Below are 15,667 nucleotides of genomic sequence, written 5' to 3' on the forward strand. Positions count from 1 at the left end.
ATGGGGCTAAATATGTATTTCTTTACAAAATATTGTGGCGATTTATTTTTTTATTATTTACTATAGTCCTAATATACCCCAGGAAATTACATCTGGCCACAGAAGATCACAGGATCTACTGAATGTGAAGGTAGCCTACTGGCCACACTGTGTTATAGGCTCAATATGCAGTTTGACACATTCAGTAGATCTTTTGTGGCCAGATGTAATTTCTTGGGGTTTAGTAGGACTAGAGTAAATAATAAAAAAATAAATCGCTCTAAAATTTTGTAAAAAAATACATATTTAGCCCCATGCTCGAATGCCCCCGCCCTCCTGTCAAAAACCGCTAAAATCCCTAAAACGAAAGAAAGCAGCAAATGAAGAAAAATTAACACTCATCTTTTACTTTCTCTAATAACAACCTAAAACATGAACCTTGGTTGAAAAAAACTAAAGTTGTCCTTTAATTGTGACGTGAACCCACCCCGTTCTACAAAAGGCCTCTGGGTGGCTCCCTTTAGCTTACGTTAGCTTAGCAACACAATGCAACAAATACAACAGGGTATTATTATTCCCATGCCCACATCTTGAAGCTGTACTGCATTCATAAAAACGTACACACAATTATCCTGATACCATGTCAACTTTACCATACCTGAAAGGGGGAATAAAGTGAGTAATGATGTAAAATACAGACAGAGAGCTGCTGCTTCTGTTTAAACTGAACATCACTTTATAATGAATGAATGACGGTCGCAGCAGCCTGTATAGACTGGGGGAGACATGAGCAATCGAGTGATGATCTCAGAGGATATCACCAGACTCAACCAACTGACAGGAGGCACACTGATAGCATATACACTTTAACCCATTACATACACAGCACCCTCAGTTCATATAAACATTGACCATTTCAGGTCTATTTTATTAGGGGTTCCTGGCACCTCAACCAGTTAATGTGCTAATAAAGTGAATATGGATGATTTAATTAAATCAATAATCTAACCTAAACATGAAGCCATTAAAATGGTTGTATTCCCTCCTTGTTATGTGGTCAGTTGATGGAGCAGTAGCCAGCTGTACAGAGGGACACTATCTACCCAGGTTCCTGCCTCCCACCCCGGATAACAGAGCACAGCTCTACACCCCTGTTGGTCACACACTGGAAATCACCATCAGCACAGAGGCAACACTCTCCACGTGAGTACAATAAATATATCACCATCACCACAGAGGCAACACAGACTTTTGAGCTGCTGTTCAGTGGATCTCATGTTGTCTTGTTTGCTGGTGTTGTAGGGTATCTGACCTGCTGTTCAGTGGACCTCACAACATGGAGCTGACTGGAACAGCACAGGGACACTTCATCCTGAGATGGACACCATCACAGTCAGAGGATGGAGAACATCACCCTGTCTGCTTTGTCGCTCAGACCAACAGGTCAGCATCCATTTAAATGACCTGTCTGTCTGTCTGTCTGTCTGTCTGTCTGTCTATTTAACCATTTTAAAATGTGTTCACCTTTTTAATAGCTTACACACATCACATCATTACGGGGGCCAGTTTCGAATTGCAGCCGTCCGTAGGTACCCTTTGATAGGCAATTCACACTGAGAGGGACTGAATCCGTTTCATTGGAACCGTTTCCGAATACGGTTGCCTGGTCCCCGATGGCCATGATTCACATTGCCCGAGATTCAACAGCGCACAACACACTGTTGCATAACACACTTTGATCCTCCAGATGGCGGTGTGCTTGATGGCTGGTGCGCACGGACACTGACCATCAACTCTGCGACATTGTCTCCAATAAATCCAGACACACTGCATTGCATTGCCTCTTTTGGCTCTTTGCCGTTATACTACTTCACTGTCAGCCTGCCTGCTATTCACTGTGTCAGTCAGTTCTGTGCTCCAGTGTCGTGTTTGATATTAGTTTAAAGGTGTAGTGAAATGAAAAATACGTTTTTCACACTTTTAGACCATATCCGTGGTCATCATATGGTCATACCTAACAATGGATGCCAAAAAAATGGGAAAATTCTCATTTTTGTGTGTTTTTATATCAAACGTCCATAAAAATATATTTTGTATTACTTCCTGAAAACGAAAACGTGCTGCGTGATGACGTGTCGAGGCCCACAGCGATAAAAGCCAATACAAATGAAGCTCACCCGTTTAATTCCCCATATCTCCGCATCCGTCCAGCACAGGCTGCACAGCTGCTACTGATTACAGATATCTTCCGTTTTTATTCCCATTCAAGATAACATCCAGAGAGTGTATTACTCGGTTTTAACTGAATCATCACGCTAAAAAATGTATCTGAAAACATTATAGGGTAGAAATAAGCCACATAAGAGTAAACTGGTAAAGCTGGACGACTATCTGATTTGTAAACAAACATCCACACGCTGTCTGCGTAGCATAGCTACCGTCCCTAGCTACCGTCCCATCCCCTGAAGGGATGCGACGCTCTGATTGGTTCAGAAACTTCATAGCGGTGTTTCAACTTGAGTCTGAAACTTCAAAATAAAATGTCCACCATTTCCGTTTCACTACGCCTTTAATGGATTCTACTTTAGCATTATTATTATTTTGTTTTACTTTGGAAACTATGCCAAGCAAAGCCTAAGAGCCACGTGTAGTCCAAGATCAGCGCGTACTGCGGTGCTGCGCGTATAGCAGATTCAACAGGAGACGGGTGGCGTTGAGAAATGAGCTGGTGTTACGCGTCGTGCAGCGTCTGTGTTTTTTTTTTTTTGACGCTTGGCTCGTCGACTAGAGATCATGTCACGTTCTTAAAAAAAACCGTCCACTTCCTTCTTCAGGTACGCATGCATTCACATTGGAACGATCCGTATCTGAATACACTTCAACGGTCCAGAGACCTGCCCCCCATGCGGTCTCGGGGACGGTTGGGCGATCCGCTCCCGGGAACGGTACGCATCATTCACATTACCACAACATCTGCCAAGTGGTCCCGAGTGCGCACCCGGGACCATAGTGTGAATCGCCCCTGAGAGTAGTTTTGAAGGAGTCAAGGGATTCACATGTCTTAATGACTGTTGGTAGGGCGCTCCACATTTTGGTGGCATAGGAGCAAAATCAATTTAGTCCCTTGTTTGTGCCGAATCTGGGTTGCACATGGTTTGTTGAACTCCCTCTGGTGTCGTGGTTGGGTTTAGATAAAACAAAACTCCTGTTCATTAAACATGTCTGTTTTCTCAGTGCGTCCACATATCAGTCGGAGCTTCGCTGTGTCATTGTCAGTGTCTCAAGCGGTGGGTGAAACTACACCTGTTTACTAAAGCACCATGTTTCACATTCCATCAGTGATACCATCTGGTGTAAGGAGGCTCGACTTAAATGTGTCATCTGTATGTTCTCCACCCGCAGAAACTACAACCACAACCACAATACGACCAAGTACAACCACCCCACACACCTCTACGACACCAGCAGCTACACACACCTCTACAACACCAGCAGCTACACACACCTCTACGACACCAGCAGCCACCACACCACCAAATACTACTGAACCACCTGCAACGCCTCCACCCACACCAGAAGACTCAACTAACATCCCGGGGCGTAGTAAGTGTGTTGAAATACTGGATCAAACGACTGGCCGCGCACGTCTGTCTGTCTGTCTGTCTGTCTGTCTGTCTGTCTGTCTGTCTGGAGTTCAAACAGCCAGATGTGTTGTTGAGCAGCCTGCACCACTGTGTGGTCTTTTTAAATCAGTATCGTACAGTAAAGTCACACACACACAGGTCGTGTGTGTGTGTGTGTGTGTGTGTGTGTGTGTGTGTGTGTGTGTGTGTGTGTGTGTGTGTGTGTGTGTGTGTGTGTGTGTGTGTGTGTGTGTGTGTGTGTGTGTGTGTGTGTGTGTGTGTGTGTGTGTGTGTGTGTGTGTGTGTGTGTGTGTGTGAGAGAGAGAGAGTTATCCAACTCATACTACAGAAATATACCACTACGTACCTATGTCTACTGTCCATCATTTACCATTGTGAATTTCTGACATGTTTGATGTAAAAAGTATATTTCACATTCAAACATGTTTGGGGTCATTTTAACGTCCACCCGAGGGCTTTTGAAAGCGCCCCAGGCAGTTTTTAAGTTGCTTTATTCAGCATTTCCGACACGCCCCTTTCCAATACAAACCCAGTGTAACTTCAAACTCCATTGTAACCATGTTAGATACATTGACAACACCCATCCTTGTTACATCACACTGTACCGTACCTGTCAGTATGCTAATGAGACAACATCATATTGTACCTGTCAGTATGCTAATGAGACGACATCATATTGTAGCTGTCAGTATGCTAATGAGACGACATCATATTGTAGCTGTCAGTATGCTAATGAGACGACATCATATTTAGGGATGTCCTAATACACTTTTTTCGTTTCCGGTCCGATTTTTTAGTTAGCCGATACGGATACCAGAGAATAATATTTATAATAATACAAAAAGAAAAAAGAGCTTATTTTGAAGTCCACCGACCGGGAATAGTGTTTATAGCTATCTAGCTATATATATGGTGTTGTGTTTATAGCTATCTAGCTATATATCTGGTGTTGTGTTTATAGCTATCTAGCTATATATCTCGTGTTGTGTTTATATCTAGCTATATATATATATATATATATATATATATATATATATATATATATATATATATATATATATATATTGTACCTGTCAGTATGCTAATAAGACTACATCATATTGTACCTGTTAGTATTATTTGTAATGCAGGGTATCTGTCCTGTAGGTCACATCGTTGACATGGGAGTGGAGCTCTTCTCAGAGACTCCTTTGACCCAAGAGGACTTCGATAACGTAGTTCTGACAAAGGTAATAATAATATACACTTTAATATCATTATAAAGGTTGTAATCGGAAGACCTCGTCCGTCCGTCCGTCCGTCCGTCCGTCCGACCGACCGCTATATTCACTAACCCGTTATTATCACATACTGTCATAAAAAAGGACATTGTGTTCTTTCATTTCCAGATTAAAGAGTTACTGGTCAGCCTTGGGCTGCCAGCAGACATCAAGATACGGCTGACAAGCGTTGAGTGACCACTACGGCTTCAGTGACCTTTTGGTTGACCTGTAATGTTGCCTCTGTAACGTTAGACATCACTGGAGCTTAGAGAGGATCTTTATTGTTCTTAAAGAAGATATACTAACATTTACATCTTTATTATTTACTAACATTTACATCTTTATTATTTACTAACATGTATATCTTTATTATTTACTAACATTTACATCTTTATTATTTACTAACATTTACATCTTTATTATTTACTAACATTTATATCGTTATTATTTACTAACATTTACATCTTTATTATTTACTAACATTTACATCTTTATTATTTACTAACATTTATATCTTTATTATTTACTAACATTAACATATTTATTATGTACTAACATTAATATCTTTATTATTTACTAACATTTATATCTTTATTATTTACTAACATTTATATCTTTATTATTTACTAACATTTATATTCTTGTTATTTTCATTGTCATAAGACGAGTTCAGTAAGCCTTTTTAACGGCAGCCATGTTGACATGAAGGTAACCGGAATGCTCGCCTTAAAACACGCTCGCTGTCCTCACGCAGACCTCTCGGTGGGGCTCGCCGTCCTCACGCAGACCTCGGTGGGGCTCGCCGTTTTCACGCAGACCTCTGGGTGGGGCTCGCCGTCCTCACGCAGACCTCTGGGTGGGGCTCGCCGTCATCACGCAGACCTCTAGGTGGGGCTCACCTTCCTCACGCAGACCTCTGGGTGGGGCTCGCCGTCCTCACGCAGACCTCTGGGTGGGGCTCGCCGTCATCACGCAGACCTCTAGGTGGGGCTCACCTTCCTCACGCAGACCTCTGGGTGGGGCTCGCCGTCCTCACTGCACTCCACTGCTTCTCTGCAAATCTTCTTTCCCCCTCTGTCCAGGTTTGATTAGATTCTAATCCACAAACTTCCAAAACACTAATTCCATGGGTCATGAAATGTTGTACAATATTAATAAAGTTGTTTCTTTGCATTATTTATATTATATCTATGTTGGTTTAGTCTATCTGCTATTGTGTTCCTAGTTTCACCCACATATTGTAGGTTGCACTTGTTGCATGTAATTCGATAGACACAGTTACTAGTATTAGCCTGTATGATTTGTTTTATTCCCACCATTCTTGAGGGATTTGGTCAATCTAGGATCCTTTAACATAAAGGAGATATCTCCGCATTCCACCAGTCTCCTATCGGAAGCATCTGCGTTAATGAGAATCTTGACCAGGTTAACATCAAGCCCTGTCGAAAAGCGGACAATTAGAATGCGCGCTTTGAGTTATAATAGCTTATTGTAGCTAAACCTCATTCAGCTCAATGATTTACCTGCAAGTATTTGGTTCCTGAGGCTCTCGGGGATGGCGGTGGCGGGAGGGATGAAAGAAGAGCCTGCGAAGGGGGCCAGAACGGCTGATCCCCAGGTTTTGCGTGGACACACGCCGTTGACCATGCTAGGAGTCGGAGCGGAAAAACTGACGGGTTGGAACTGAAAAGGCGTGGTGAATCTAGCAGCTGCTGGGGGAGCTGCAGTTGCCGCTGGCCGAGGCCCTGCAGGCGGAGTAGGTAGCCCGGATGGCCCTGGACTGTTGTTGCTGTTTTCGAGTGCGCTGATCCTGATGTTCACTTGATCTAACAAAAATGTGAGGCTTAGCAGGGTGGCCACAATGACATCATCGTTATCTCTGCTGGACGCTGGAGCCGACGCAGATGAATTGCTTTTGTTCTTTTTGGCCGCGGCAGCGGGACCGGCGGGGCGGCCTGCTGAGCGTCTTTTTACAGGGCCTTTACCTTTGCCGGCATACGTGGTGGCGGAGGGAGCCGAGGCTAGCGATGTATATTGCTCGTCGACACGGTTCACCTGGATCTGAGCCTCTTCTGCGTTAACCATAACCTGCAGGAGATCTTCGTGGCTCAGACCTACAGGAGCGGGGTAGCTGCGGGCGTAAAGTCTTAAAGACGGTTCTCCTATTTCGACCGCCGTTGCCGCGGCTAGCAACGGCGCTGCGGGTATTTCAATAACGGCATCTTGGCCATCGAGAGTAGCGTCGGGATCGAATAGCAAGCCTTGAACAAAATGTCATGTTTCTCCTGTTCCTCAGGAGGGATTAGTGGCAACAGTGCATTTTGTGCCTCTCTTGCTTCCTGACATATGTGAGATATTTCATGAATGCAGATTGCGCCTCCTATTTGCACCCTCCTCCACTTTGCATTAACTCTCCAATTGGTTTCTGCAAGTTGGATGCCTTGTTTAGTTTAGATTTTCTCTATTAAGGCCTTTGGTGTTAATCTCACCTTGCGTTTTGTGCCAACATGTGATTCAACCTGTGATTCATTTTCACTGTGAGCACTTTGACCTGTGGTGGTCACATCGGACTGTTTGTCAGCCTCTGCGGACTGTTTTACACCCTCTGAAGGTTCAACCATTGTATGCATTGCATCACCATTTGAGCGCGCAACGTGCGCATCAGCCACACGGGGGGGCTCTCCAACCACGTTTGGCTCAGTTTGACCCAGAACACCTTTATCTGAATCCAATTGCAATACAAAAACCAATAGTGTAAAATATAAAAACAGTACCTTGTTATTTCAGTCCACACCCACAGTTATTCATCACAGTTAAAACCGTCACATTAAAACCAAGACCTTGTAAAACGTACCACCAATGCATTGAATTTTACCAGAGCGCTTGTATTTGACACTTTTTTTTCTCTCTTTCTCAAAGTACCTTTTTGTGTGCACACAGGCTTTTTTTATATGGCCCTAGGTTAACCAGCTGGTAGCGCGCTACGTTACTTTTCTGTGCACAGTGGACCGGTCCAATGGGGTTTGGAAAAGTGTCCCAATGCCACTCTCAAGTGCCGGGATGTTGTGCTCGGTGCCTCCGAGCCGAGGCGATTGTCCACATGCCGTGTCTCATTCTCACCGGCGTGGTCCCAGTCCATCCAAGTTCCGCAACAACACAGCCAAACCAATGTCTTTCAGCAACGATCACGGTCACGTCCAAACGAGCAGCCGTTGTTTGTGCGTTGAGCACGGAGATCCTCTTCTTCCAATATGAACTAAACTTTCATTCAACTAATATAGTTTTCGACAATGTAAAGCCTTCACCTATAGGCTAAACAGCATGGCAACTGGGTTGAACTTTAGTTTGACATGATTAATTCAATATCCAGTCATTGTCTCCACCAGGCCGAAGGCATGGGGAGAGAGTATGTTTTGCACTCCGTCCGTGTGTGTGTGTGTGTGTGTGTGTGTGGGTCCGTCCTTCCTTCCTTCCTTCCTTCCGTCCGTCCGTTACCAGCTAATCTCCGCCACCGTTGGCCCGATCCATGCCAAACTTTGCACACACACTCCCTCGATGCCAACGACGAACCTCTGCCCCAAATATTCTTCAACGGCCTGTTATAGCGCCACCATGAGGCCAATTTAGGCAAAACACATTTCTGTAGATTACTCGTAAACATTTTATCCATACGTCACACAATTCGGTATACACTATCTCCATAGTCATGTGATCATCACGGATCTGCACCATTTCCCATCTTCCATCCTGATTGGCTAAGATTGGCTTCCAAATCTCACATGATTGGTCCGTTTCGAACAAAATGCCACAAATCACAAACACATTTCCACTAGGCCGAGGACGACATGCCACTATTTTTTTTCCAAATCAGCCTCATGGTGGCACTATAACAGGCCAATTCCTGTTTTTAGCTATAACTGCATCGATCTGTATACAACTTATGTATGTGCACTCCCTAGAGGCCATGGAAAAACATTGTCCCTGCATCCCTCCACATCTGTCGGTTATAGCGCCACCATGAGGCCGATTTCTGCAAAACACATTGCTTATGTTAGTCGCACAGATTTCATCCTTATCTCACACAAATCGGTACACATGTGATCATTGGGATCGTTGGATTTCTCAGATTCTACACTGATTTGTAGGGAAAGCCAGTCTGAAAAGGCGGGTTTTGAGTGTGCTTTTGAACATTTCGAAGGTGACAACCACCCATCACTGACTGACTGATTGACATGACGTCATCATCATATAGAAGGACACATTTAATTCATTCAAATAAATAATACAAAATAAACAAAAAGCATTTTGGCTCCAACAAGCACTTTGGTTTGTCTTCGGTCAATTGAAATGTGCTATACAAATAAACACTCTCAGAGTTACAGACCCATAAGGGTCCATTTGGTTCCAAACTATCATTTAGCTGGGGACCCAGATGTATTGTAGACATCTGAAACGAGTAAGGCTGTCATTACTCGGAGTAACCACTAGAGGGAAGTGTTGGCCTAAAAGTGACAATGTCATTAACAGTTTGTAGAAAGAGCACAGCTCAATACAAGGTCTGATAAAACCCAGAAAAGCACTATTAAAGACGTGTTTACATTGAGGTCCTCCATTTGCAATTCATCAGGACATTTAATGACATACAAATGATATAGAAACTGTCTTTCAAAACTTTTACACCAACTTTGATGAGGCAGTACATTGCTTTGTTTTCAAAATATATGGTTTTCCTAATTTCCTGAAAGTTTTATATTTTTGCCATGATATATTTTATATATTGAACACTGGCCTTTTCTCCCTGGCTTTTAATGTTGTCTGATAACGCAAATACCCTTCTTATATACCATGTAGGTTGTATATACTTTTTTTGACTCTCTTACATGCTCGTGTTGTTGCTTTGTTGTTGATTTACTTTACATTTACAAATAAACTTGATTTGATGGTTATCCCATTAGCCAGGTTTCTGAGATGCCACCAACTTTTCAGAACTATGGAAAGACAAATCCACAATAGGCATTTTAATGCATGTTAATTGCATACACTAATTGAATTACAATATTCGAACATTCGTGTTTGGTGGTGTGGTCTCGTAAAATATAGTCCATAGCCATATTTGCTATATTCTGCCAATAATTATACTATACATTTAGGTCACTGTTTATTTGACTGCTAAATTGAGATGCAGGTTAAGTGGGGACTGCTAGTCTGGAGTCTGGGAGCCAACACCTTCAGAGGTTCTCAGGGAAGTACCCTGGGGCTAAGCCTTTGTTCTATACCCTTTGAGGCTCGGCTGAGGTGTTGGAGATATTTAGTATTCTATTGTCCTCAAGGAACCGTCAAGATGTTTGTGGGACAGCCATTTGCTGTCTCTCGGCCATTTGTTGAGATGTATGTAAATCTTAGACTCCACCTCTGAATTCAATTCTGTACTATATCTTGTCATGTTGTCAATGTGAAAATCACTAGTCTGGGCTGGCCGCGGTGGTCAGTCATATGGGGCCCTGGGCTCCATGCTCAGGGTCCGAGGGGAAGCTCTGTTCTGGACTCTGTTGTATTTGTACTTCTGCAATAAATACTACTCTGAGGGATTCCAGTTCACCTCTCTGCCTGTTTCTCTTCGATCTGATGACTACAGTTTGCTTTAGTCTAGAGTGTTCATTTATCTCTCTACTTTAGTGAGTTTAGGGTGAGTTGGGTGTGAAAATACACCACAGTGGCATGGCTAAAATTGGCCAAATATAACAAATTATATTATATACTATATTGGTATCGGCCGATTTGACCATGCATTTAACACATTGACTGCATAACCCGCCATACACTACATTTATTTCATTCCAGTCTTTAGCTAAATACGCTAAACCTATTTGTTTTATATGTTTAATTTGCCGTTGTTTGAATATTATTATAACAATCTGGCTTTGTCACAGACATCGTGACGTTGCTGACGCGTTATGATGACGTAATTGCAAGGGCTTCTGGGAAACTGAATCCAATGCAAAGTGAATCTTGGAGAATGGAGAATGGAGAATCTTGGCTCGCTTTCCTTGGTCTGTGACCAGGGGTGCAGATAGCATTTTATAACTGGGGGGGACATATTTGGGGGCTATCTGCACGTGCAGAGCGCGCGCGAAAAATGTCATGAGGATATCCCTCCCACTTTTGCGCATAATTATGAAGATTTTCCGCGTTTTTTAGCGGATTTCATGGCAAAACAAACACATGCAGCCACGGTACATGGCTTTTTTTTGGAGGGGATAATCCCCCCTCCTCATGAAACTGAGGGGGTCGATCAGTCCCCCATCCCCCCATATCTGCGCGCCTGTCTGTGACGCGGATCGCGGAAGTGGCTTTTCTGTCGGCTCAATAACAAATCGTGGGACTATTTTCAGCCGGATTTTCATCATAAGGAGGTAGAATTACGACGCGTTGATGCCTCAAAGGTAACTTTAAACACCGGTGCTCACCGTATATATGAATCACAGCAATAAAGTAATCGGATATCAGGACAAAATGTCATAATTCCTATAGCTGAACTGTGACTCCAAATGAGGCATATTAAAAATGTATAATAATCGGAAACAGAGACAAACAGTATTGCTTATAGTATTTTACCGGTATTATAGTTGAGTAGAGGGCTGACAACTCAAACTATAGGACTGCATGTGTAACCAGAACTCACCGGGAACAAGATGAAAAATGGGTCCTCCTGAGTTTGTTTACATGTGGTGGAGGGGGGGCAAACGCACAGTTACTCAAAAACTCCATCGTAACAGTTTTGACTGTCGCCAACAAACCTAGAGATATATAACTCCATTTTAACAGACTTCACTGTCGCCACACACCTAGAAGAGATATATAACTCCATTTTAACAGACTTCACTGTCGCCACACACCTAGAAGAGATATATAACTCCATTTTAACAGACTTCACTGTCGCCACACACCTAGAAGAGATATATAAAATGTTGCCGTCATTCGCACATTTCGGTTAATCCTCCTGACACACCCACCACCACACATTCGGTGCAGTTTGGTTTAGAACGGTGCGTTCCACCAACCCTTTATTTCTTTTTACACATCATGGCATATGAGATCGTGAAATTAAACTCTGTGAAAGAGGGCGCAGTGGAGTAACTAAAAGTATTTTTCTTCCGGTGGAAAAACTAATAATCGGGTGGGTAAAATTAGTACTGTAGGTCATTGATATTTTGTTAGGACACAGACAGTCAGCTGTTCCAACGGGAGTTACTTTCGTCACTGTGTATGTAACCAGTCAATAAACCCATTTAGGAGTGTCTTCTAAATCACGACAGTTTTCAAAATCAGTGGTTCTCAAAATATTTTCATGTCATGGTTTTCATGTCAAGGATCCCAAAAATGATCTGGCCCATCTGAAAATATGTTCATATGTTGTTCCAGGGAAAATATTTGAGTGAAAAACGTTTGCTGTGAAAGAATATAAAGATTTGAGTTTATAACGTTCGCTGTGAAAGCACAAAGATTTGAGTTAAAAGCATTCGCTGTTTGCATGTATTCAAAGATTTGCGCCACATTTTCCAGATTTTTCATATAGCAGATCTTCAAGCTCACTCGGTGCCGCGCTATATGCTGGTAGATCTGCTATTTTTCAACAGCTAAAGTATAACATAATGTTTAAAACACCAAAATGGGTTCCTGTCCTGAATGGGTTAATACATTCTTTCTAGATTATATACAGTATTGATATGGGCCGATTTGACCATGCATTTAATCGCATATCAGGACAAAAGGTCATAATTCCTTGTTGAAATGTATCTCCAAATGAGGCATATGGACCCACTTTAACCCACTTATTCTTTTAACTATCATTTTAAACTTTAGCTGTTGAAAAATAGCAGATCTACAAGCTCATAGCGCAGCACCAAGTACCGTGAAAATGTGGCACAAATCTTTGAATGCTTTCAGATCGAACGTTTTTAACTCAAATTTTTGCAAGTTCTGGGGGGATCTCTGGAACAACATATTTTCAGATGGGCGTTGGCGGTTCAATTACATATATTTTTGGGGGTCCTTGACATGAAAATGTTTGAGAACGACTGACATGGAAACATGTTTTTTTTCTCCAGAAAACTGTCATGATTTATTAGGCATTTGTAGAATCGTCCAACGGATCCGTCATCACAGTTTTCACCGTCGCCACACGCCTAGAAAGAGACATATACAATGCTGCCGTCATTCTCTTCTGCGGGGTCCCTGCAATGAATTAGTGTCTATTTGGTTCTGTATGAAGAGGAAAAAGTACCCGATATATGTTGACGCTGTCGAAAGATAGCAGATCTACAAGCTCACAACGTGTCGCAGGGGCGACGCGTTGTGAGCTTGTAGATCTGCTATCTTTCGGCTAACTGATCAGGTATTTGAAGCTGTATTTTCATCCGATCCACATAATTCACATGAATGTGTTTTCCATTGATCAGACTGGGTTCCATCTGCAGACTGAGAACAATTCAAGCACACATGTTACAGTTTAGCCGCAATTTGCAACTCTAGATTTCTTTTATAATGAATCTAGAGTTGCAATAGCCTGCATTGACGTCCCATTCATCCAAATTTCTTTTGGTGATCTGCTTGTATTAAAGGGATAGTTCAGATTTTTTGAACTTAAGTTTTATGAAATACTTGCCATTAATATAGTGTTTGCAACTGTATTAATTGATTTCCCGAGTCCTGTGGTGGGAGTTCTGCTCTGGTTTTGCTGAAATATCAAGTAGTTCCGGTCATTTTGTGGGGGGCACTGGGGGCCATGCAGTAAAAGTAAAGTAATCCACAAAACTAACGTAATTTGTATTGTTGACCTATTTCTAAAATATTAGTGCAACTTCCGTTCTTTTTTTACCCCTCTATCACACAGAACTATGTTTTTTGTGTCCATATCACTAAGCCCAAAAAATAGTTCCATGTGATAGAGGGGTCAAAGTTGAACGAAAGTCGCGCTAATATTTTAGAAATAGGTCAACAATACAAATTACGTTCGTTTTGTGGATTAATTTACTTTTACTGCGTGGCCCCAGTGCCCCCCACAAAATGACCGGAACTACTTAATATTGACCAAAACCAGAGCAGAACTCCCACCACGGGACTCTGGCAATCAATTAATACAGCTGCAACCACTATATTAATGGCAAGTATTTCATACAACTTAAGTTCAAAAAATCTGAACTATCCCTTTAAACGATGTTAACACCAACATTGCAGCTGTAGTAGGGAAACCTAGCTTGAATTATCCTCTTTCAAACAGCACAGCGGGTTTGTTTCATAAAAATCCACCGTAGGCATGTTATGAGCTACTTTCTGTAGATTCTGTGCAGGTGATTATTTTGTGTTGGAGTTTCGTCGAAGTCACTGGACGGCCCTGCGTATCACCTGTTTCGAATTTGCACACAATGCAGGAAGAAGCAGCACAACCCCTTAATAAAAACGAGTAAAGTACAAATACCTCAAAAATTGTGCTTAACTAGTAAGTACAGTGCTTGAGTGAATGTAGTTATACTGTACACCACTGCGTGTACCCTGCTAGCAGCTGTTCTTTGAGAAGCAGTAAATGCCGTGGTTGACCAGAAGATGGCGCTAAATATCTTTGAATGGACAGGTTTTTGTTGAAGTTCAATGTATGTGCCAATTAAGTGTCATGACAAACTAAAGTCAGTCTCTCAGCATGACACTGTTCACCAACCCGGCGTCAACAAGCTTATACTTGCAAAGAAAATGCAAAGACAAAAACTAATTGTAAATTGTGTTATTTTAGCCTATAGTCATCCTTTTCAATGTCAACTTATACGGTCATGGTTGATGATTTAAATAAAGAATTAAATGTTGAAATAAATAATAAATAAATCTGTTACTGTTAAACATGCCATTCATAATAATGGGTAGGCCTATAGTTTTGGTACTTAATAAAACCTTTGTAGCATTCTTTATTAAAATGTAAAAGGCTATTAACAGCTTCCGCGCCATTGGCATATATCAATGGCAATTGCGCTTTTATAGCGCTTTCGATCGATTAAGCCATAATGCTACTTACGTTAGCATCTGGTAGCTAGCTGTTGTCATGACAATGGATCGCCCATCTTAGATCGTCTTCGCCATAATAATCCATTCTATCTGTTTCTTTCAATCGCCTGTATCTCCTATTCTTTGTCCCAGATGGCATTTTTGGTCAAAACAACGTTTCTTTGACGGCACAGAGCCGGCGTTGTGGAGCTCTCCAGTTTCCCGGCATAGATCCATAGATCCATAGTCGTCCTGGACCTGTTCAACTTACTAGGTTAAGCCCACTTCCGGAAGTCTGGAATTGTGGCTTTTCAAAATAAGAGCTCAACTGGCATGAAACAGTGTGTTAAAGGCGCATTCAGTGATTTGGAAAACCACCCAGTCCGCCCCGGTAACAAAATTTGCACATGCACGCTCTACAGTGGGGGGAAGTGCAACAGGCCAACAGCATGTGCACCAAGGCTCGATCATGATTGGAGGAAGGCCCCTCTCATCCTGATTGGATGAAGGCTTTGCCACCCGCCACCAAAACTGAAACTAGGGTTTTTTTTACCCCAGGGGCTCACTGGGGACAGGGAGGAACTCCTTATATGGTCAGCACACTCTATAGTAGGGAGGATTATCCAAAAAATAAGTGGTATTTGAATGAAGTGAAATCACTGAATATACCTTTAAACATTGCTATATTGCTACTTTTACTTAAAAGAAAATGCCAACAACTGACATACTGTATATAATATGTACTTAATC

General features: G+C 42.2%; 1 protein-coding gene across 2 annotated transcripts; it reads left to right on the forward strand.

The window, feature by feature from the left end:
* The first annotated feature begins 1,016 nt into the window (after positions 1-1,016).
* LOC306935351 (uncharacterized protein) lies at positions 1,017-6,005 on the forward strand. Of its 2 annotated transcripts, XM_079518362.1 has the most exons (5): positions 1,017-1,182; positions 1,282-1,422; positions 3,382-3,582; positions 4,770-4,852; positions 5,012-6,005. In XM_079518362.1, exons 2-5 carry the CDS (start codon positions 1,380-1,382, stop codon positions 5,078-5,080), a joined length of 396 nt encoding a protein of 131 aa, XP_079374488.1. In that variant the 5' UTR covers positions 1,017-1,182; positions 1,282-1,379; the 3' UTR covers positions 5,081-6,005. The 2 variants fall into 2 exon arrangements, with proteins under 2 accessions (XP_079374488.1, XP_079374487.1); XM_079518361.1 differs by lacking the exons at positions 4,770-4,852; positions 5,012-6,005 and having other exon boundaries at positions 3,382-3,568.
* Positions 6,006-15,667: the final 9,662 nt, after the last annotated feature.

The sequence above is a fragment of the Electrona antarctica genome (assembly GCF_951216825.1).
Source record: "Electrona antarctica genome assembly, chromosome: 13".
Taxonomy (NCBI): domain Eukaryota; kingdom Metazoa; phylum Chordata; class Actinopteri; order Myctophiformes; family Myctophidae; genus Electrona; species Electrona antarctica.

Excerpts from the sequence above, each read along its gene's own strand:
- LOC306935351 (XM_079518361.1), top strand. The coding sequence starts at position 1,031 with ATGTGGTCAGTTGATGGAGCAGTAGCCAGCTGTACAGAGGGACACTAT. Across the intron at positions 1,183-1,281 it reads ACAGAGGCAACACTCTCCAC|GGTATCTGACCTGCTGTTCA; the intron begins GTGAGTACAATA and ends CTGGTGTTGTAG. Across the intron at positions 1,423-3,381 it reads TTTGTCGCTCAGACCAACAG|AAACTACAACCACAACCACA; the intron begins GTCAGCATCCAT and ends CTCCACCCGCAG.